General features: G+C 43.2%; 1 protein-coding gene across 8 annotated transcripts in view; it reads right to left on the bottom strand.

Moving 5' to 3' along the window:
• The window catches only part of sorcs2 (sortilin-related VPS10 domain containing receptor 2), a 272090-nt gene extending 267868 nt beyond the window's left edge, over positions 1-4222 (bottom strand). For all 8 annotated transcript variants that reach the window (XM_080052181.1, XM_080052180.1, XM_080052177.1 and 5 more), the window contains exon 1: positions 3841-4222. In XM_080052181.1, the coding sequence (XP_079908307.1) occupies positions 3841-4182 (342 nt within the window). In that variant the 5' untranslated portion in view covers positions 4183-4222. The remainder of the gene's footprint in view (positions 1-3840) is intronic.
• Between the last annotated feature and the right edge of the window lie 2545 nt (positions 4223-6767).

Here is a 6767-nt window from a genome sequence, read left to right on the forward strand (position 1 = left end):
CGAACGTCCTTAAAACTGCAATGTTTATATCACATTGTGTACATTCTCAGCCTGTTAAAGCCCCTATGTGTAGACTTTTTAAATGCTGTTTGAAATTGTTCAGATGGTATAACTGCGTGTTTGCATCACTCCAAAGTAGTAAACAATAAACTTCAAACCAAAATAGTTCAATAGTTCAGGTAAAAACTGACTGAAAAAAAAGTCTAAGGTTAAGAAATGACTCGGCTCACGAGTCTGCCACTGAGTGATAAAGCAAGCCTGATGCTTTTCCATCCCTTTGATATTTACTTCAGCGGACATGTCTATGAAGAGTTGACGACTATGACCTAAGAGGATAGTGAGTAATACAGAAAAACGCATTCATCTGATTTTAATTGTGAGAAATGCTCACATGATTCCCCTTTTTAGGGTTCAATGTTATTATGATGATTACAATTCTGATTGTTTAGTAGTTGAAGTTTCCATTTTTCTTGGATAGGTACATACACTTGCTCTTAAAAACAACCCCTCACACACACACACACACACACACACACACACACACACACACACACACACACACACACACACACACACACACACACACACACACACACACACACACACACACACACACACACACACACACACACACACACACACACACACACACTTCACCAGCTATCTCGGCGCTTCAAGGACACCTCTGGAGAATGCCTGAGGGGAAAGCTATTTTATACTCCAAGCCATCAATTGACCAATCAAGGCTTGCCAATGTAAAGTGACTGTCGCCGCTGCTTCAGGAACAGTGTGTGGTACACAAGAGCAGTTTTCAATAACAGTACATTTATTATAAAGGGTAGGCTAGTACAACAATTCATCCTCTTGTCAAAAAGACTTTGCACTTCCAGCCTCGTAAGAGATGGAAACAAACATTAAGTATTACAGTGATGATGCAATGGTTGTGGTGATTAGCCTGGAAGTAAAATGTAGGGTTTTTTTCAGACACGTTGCTGGTATTCAGCTGGTCTCAATTACATCCCTGATTACACATCATCAAGACAGATGTGACAACTAAAAGTCCTCTGCACTGTCTCTTCTCTCGTCAGCGTTTTTTTTTTTACATCTGGAGCCTCGGAGACTGTCCCAAACTAAAATAATAAAACCAGAGGATATGCAGGACAGGGATTCATTTCTTTTTTTTCCTCGCCCATCAATCCGCACGGCGCTCATAAATGTCAGCCTTAGGGGGAAATTGAATGGCACCATTTGTCTGTGTTTATTAGGCTGGGGTTGAACTGGGTCTCGGTGACCTTTTTCTGGGAGTACGGACTACAGACCCACCCAAGGCAAGTTAGCAGAGGAGAAAGTCAAACCTGGGAGTTCCTGTGACTGGCACTGGAGACTTAACAGGACACATCACCCCAATGAAAAACACATTAAAAAAAGAGAGAAGAGGGGAACGTTCAGTGTGTCAAAGGCCAGAGCCCAATGGGAGGAATGTCAAATTCTTTGATTACTAAAATGCTTGGTAGGCTACTAAATGCCAAAGTAAATATCACGCAAGTAATTGGGAATTGCCTGCCGACGATACTACATAATATGAATGAAAAGAGATGTCTCAAAGGGCTAGCATTAGCAAGCCACGCGGCCCACGCCAAACTAGCTTCCACTTTTTCAAGCTAGCTCTTAGCACCCACTTTCCCGAGAGTCCACTTCAAACTTGACCGCATAATGGCTCCTATATTTAGGGACAAACAACTAAATCATTAAGCAGCATAACCAGTGTTAAGTGGGCTCCATGGAAAGGGGGGGGGGGGGGGACAACAAACTATTTGAATACAACGCTCAAGAGTTCCCAACACAACAGTTACAAACTAATTATCACTCACTCATGAGTCCTCTGGGTTCAAACAAACAAATACAATATGCATCTCTCTTGCATTAAACATGGACCAAAAGTGCAAAGTGGCCACATTTCTGGTTACTGAAATCCAAATTTGCCCAGTTCTCCCCGCCATTTATAAAGTTACAAACAAGAAGCTTTAGACTCAACCTCTCTTGCCTCTGTCGATAATACAATAAGTTGCACGTCACCTGCAAATGTCACCGTTGACTGTATTTACCAACCAATTTGACATGACACTCACAGCACATTTGAAGGGGGGAGGAAAAAGGGGGTCTGATGGCTATTTCACGGTCAGATTATTTTCTCTTTCATGTTATTTCGGGTTCTTTTTCGCCCAGAGCCGCCCGCAGCCACTGCTCGTGAAACAGCAATGTGTTACACAAAAAACGCCTCTGATTTCTAAAGCGCTGTCCCCACCAGACACCGAGCACTCAAATCCCCCCTCTGGTGTCTGTCAATACCCATCACAAAGACGGCTCTTGTTTACATAGTGTATAGCTCTGCTCTCACTTGACCTGGCCCATAGGAGAAAAAAAATCACTAGAACGTTCTGAATGTGACCATACTTTCAAGTTCATGTTGTTTTATCTAATGCAGTCACTTAAATGTCACTTAAATATTAAAGGAGCTTAATTAAAAGATATACTATACAGTTTTAAACTGTTTTTCAGAGCCATAAGGTACAGTAGTTTACAAAATATATTTTCATGTTACACTTGAATAATTATATAATCAGCTCCCGAACCATCATCAAAACTAAAATATTTTTTGGCACCTGGTAGGTTATGGTAGTGAAATAAACTGTGGTCCCTGCTGATGTAAAAAACACTAGTGAAACAGTAACTTTTCAGTTAGCCTTTCTATCTTCAAACAGTGTTCCATGGATCCAATTGATACATCCAAATACAAACATGACACATCCAAAGTTACAAAGTGCACCTTTAAGTTTCCCAGCTGTAGTGATTTCAGTGTCACATGCAGTGCTGATTTGCCATGATTTGGTGACTCCTTGGGGGGGATTCAACATCTGTCTGAAATCCACTTTAGTGCCACTATCCACGCAGACAGTGACGGTTAAAGCATTAAAAAGGTGGGCTACCAGCCTACATCCATTTTCACTTGAGCCAAACAAAACCACACATAAACAAGGCACTGCAAAATTCATGGACGAAAGGGCCCCATTAATATTTCAGTCATGCCTTTTCGTGTCACTAAATCAGGCACCGTGCTGTCTGTTTATTGCGCGCTCCTTGTCTCCACTCTGGCTCTGGTGCGCTCACATGCAGGCGCCTCCTCCTACTGCCCTCTCGATGTTATTATTGTACACGGGGGCATCGGTGGTTACTATTGTTGTTCCTGAAGTGGGGTCATGGGGACATTATCTGGGTCGCTAATTGAACATTAAAAGGGGTTCCCCGACCCCAAGTCAAATGAGGCATGTGTTAATTTTAATGAAACTCAATAGAGAGGGGAGTGCAAACAAAGGACTTAAAAATAACAATACGTTTCAATCCTAGCGCTGCACAGCACAGTGCGCTCACAGACAATAACGAGATGCTCGTGATCCTGGGCCAGCATGTGATGAAATGTAGGTATGCTATCTCTTTCAGGCGGCACAGTGCACATGTCTATGACGATGAAAACGTTTAAAAAAGTCCTGATCTTTCAACAGATATCCAGTGCCTTACAACATCCACCGTGCGTCCAGCTGGACCACCTGGATGCGTAAAAAGCCACACAGTGCCTCCCCTCCCACTCTCTCTCTCTCGCTCAGTGTGCGTCTGCAGCGCCCAGCCTCCTGCGAGAACAATAACTTGTTCCTGGTGATGTAGCGCGCTGTGGTTGTGAGTGATGGGTGGTGGAAGGTGGAAGGCGACAAAGAGGAGTATGTAGTGGGGATTGATGGTGTGACGGGACGGGACGAGAAAGGGGGAGATCAGGCTTTTACTTACACTGCTGTTCTCCCCTGTCCAGTGGACCATCGCCTGGTTGTGGGTCGCATCCCCTTTGAGCACGAAGGAACTGCTGAGCAGGGACATTTGTTTTTCCCGGGACAGCGCTCTCCTGAAGCGGGGTGAGCTAGACTCCGTGCCCGCCACCACCGCGACTTCCTCGCGGGCGTCCGTGGGTAAGCCCGGCGGGGAGCCTCCGTCAAACGCACGGTCCACTTCCTCCAACCCGCCGCCGCCTCGCCGGTTTAAAGCCCCGCTGTCAGTGTCAGAGCGCGCGGGTCCCGTCAGTGCCATCCAGGCCGAGGCGGTCAACAGAAACACGCAGAGGCGCAGGGATGCCATAGCTTATTCTTGCGCCGTATAGTAGCGCTCGTATCGCGGAGACTGATGGAGAGACCGTTGATGCTCGTGTAAGATAGATAGGTGTATACTGTAAAGCCGGGAGAGAGAGAGTGAGGGAGGAAGGGAGGGAGCGAAGGCAGACAGTGGGAACAACGTGGACGCGTCTTCGTGCCAAGCATGATGTAAAGAGCGGCACAGCGGTGCCATCTGCTGTTCCGAAGATGCAGCGCCCTGCGAGTCAACTGTCACTGAATTCCAAATCACACACTTTTTCTTCGAACTACTCTACATACTAAAGCATGCTGGTTTGCACACTGCACAATAAAATTGGATGATTTAGGTCATCTGATTATTGTTGGCATACTGCATTCGACATGCACGTATTGGGGCATCCTACATCTTTTTCTGCCATACTAAATATTATTGAAGTATGGGTATTGGAACGCAGTGTATTCAGTCCGTCTTCAAGAATCAGGCACGTGCAGACACAGACCTCAGAGGGGTGTTTGGCACCCGCCGTTTGGCCCATAATGGCGGAAGTGTCCTTTTTTTCATAATTGAAATGTGCCATGTAGGGAGGTATAAATTGGATTGACGAGTTGACGAGGAGAATTACTCTATTTCTAACCATTCCAGGCATATACTAACTCCTTTTTTTTGCAAGAAAAATGCCCTTTATGAATGTGGACTCCTTCCCCTCTTACATCATTTGCACTTCCCAAAGAGTGTTAACACATGAATTCATATAAATAAACATGACACGCAAAGATGCATCGATTATGAGTTAGTACACTTTGTGCATTAATACTTACTCTATATAGAGGACGAGTCGGAGACTACAGTTCCACAGTTGACCCATCCATGCATTGCTTAAATCTTGTGTGATCAAGATAGGTGTAACCAATTTAGTTTTCCTTCTGAGCTGTATCACTGCCAGAGCCATACACGTCATTAGTAACAAAACTAGGGCATGTTTTTGATGACCAAAACTGGGAAATGTTGGCTTTCAATGAATTAATCATGGTTATATTCATTAAATGGTTCATTCTCTTTCATTGAGCGAGGAAAGAAGAACATTCAGATGAATTAAATTCATTCATGTCAATCCAATGAGAAAGAGGCCCCTTCAAATCAACACCTGTTATGGTTATCTATCGTGCATGCTTTATTGGGCATGCTCCACACAGCCTCCTTGACATAACATGGTAAGTTAATACTTTTGACATGTAATTGATCTGTAATCATGCGCACATATATACAAATGGGAGACATTCTAATAAAGGAAGAACCAGAGTTAAAAGAGTGGAGAATAATATAAAATGCAAATGCTTAAACGCCCCGGGGCTGCACTGAGTGGTTTGGTGAGGATGAATATATACACAACCTTTAACACATTTCAGTAATCTAGCTTGTGTCATGGGAGTAATTGATCGTCCCTGAAACTTAAAGGTCTTGTCAGTAATAAGTCCAGCTTTTACAACCCAAAAATGATAAGAATGTATTTACATGCACAACTCATGTTCTGTCACATCTCACACTTTATGGGGCCACATGCACAGTCAAAAAAACAACTGGCGGATTTAATATTTACACAAAGACACTCACGACAGAGAGGGGAACGACAAGTCCCTGCTAAAATATTCATTCACAGTCTCTCGTGCTACAGCAAGAACTTCTGGCAATGTTTTTGTTGTTGCTATCTTTAGTGCTCAGCCTTAACCTGGCACGCTGTGACCCATCACTGTCACTGTGACCTGAAGCAGTGCAACAACCATGTTGCCTTCAGAATAACATTAAGTACATGGTGCACACATGAGCTCTCTGACCCAGTCTGTGTTACTAAAATATGGTATGAATAGGATTATCAACTGTTATCATCTACTGTAGCTCTTCCTAAACTATGTCCTCTGCGGTTTTAATTGTCATATGCATTATCATTGGGTTGTACAGCTCTCATTATGCTTTCTACTTTGTGTAATATCATTATTTCATGTATGACCCTTTGTTTTTTTTATGTAACAAATGTACATCAGAAATCCCAAATAAATAATAAAATAAATTATATATTAAATATGGGCTAATGTTATACAAAATAAAACACCAACACAGGGTCAAAATTGGGTATAGGACCAAGTTAATTCAGTAAGCTCAGACAGAGTCAATTGTTAACCCAGTGCTTTTTAGTGTGCACGCATAAGGAACCAATACTACAGATCCAGGCGAGCCCATCAATCATAAGTCATCTCTTTTAAGCTTGTAGTCCGGATCCATTTACTACACGTAATGTGAACAGGTGGAACAACAACATAAGACTCAAGTGGGTAAATCCTGGCCCCACTCAATCACCTCAGAGGCAGCAGTCGCTTTTAAATTCACCCTGGGTGTGTTCTTGTTTCAGCCTTTAATTAAAGTATTTTATTTATTTATTTATTTATTAATGTTTAATCTCTGCTCCCAATTTAAAAGATAAAACTCCTCAGATGACATAAAGCAATTGGAAACATTCCCCCCCCCCCAAAAATGAAACGGTCCCCTAGTCCTCTTCACTGCTGCCTCGCTGCCTATGTGTCGGCGACCAGCTGGCA

This window comes from Ammodytes marinus (genome assembly GCF_949987685.1).
Source record: "Ammodytes marinus genome assembly, chromosome: 23".
Classification (NCBI taxonomy): Eukaryota; Metazoa; Chordata; class Actinopteri; order Uranoscopiformes; family Ammodytidae; genus Ammodytes; species Ammodytes marinus.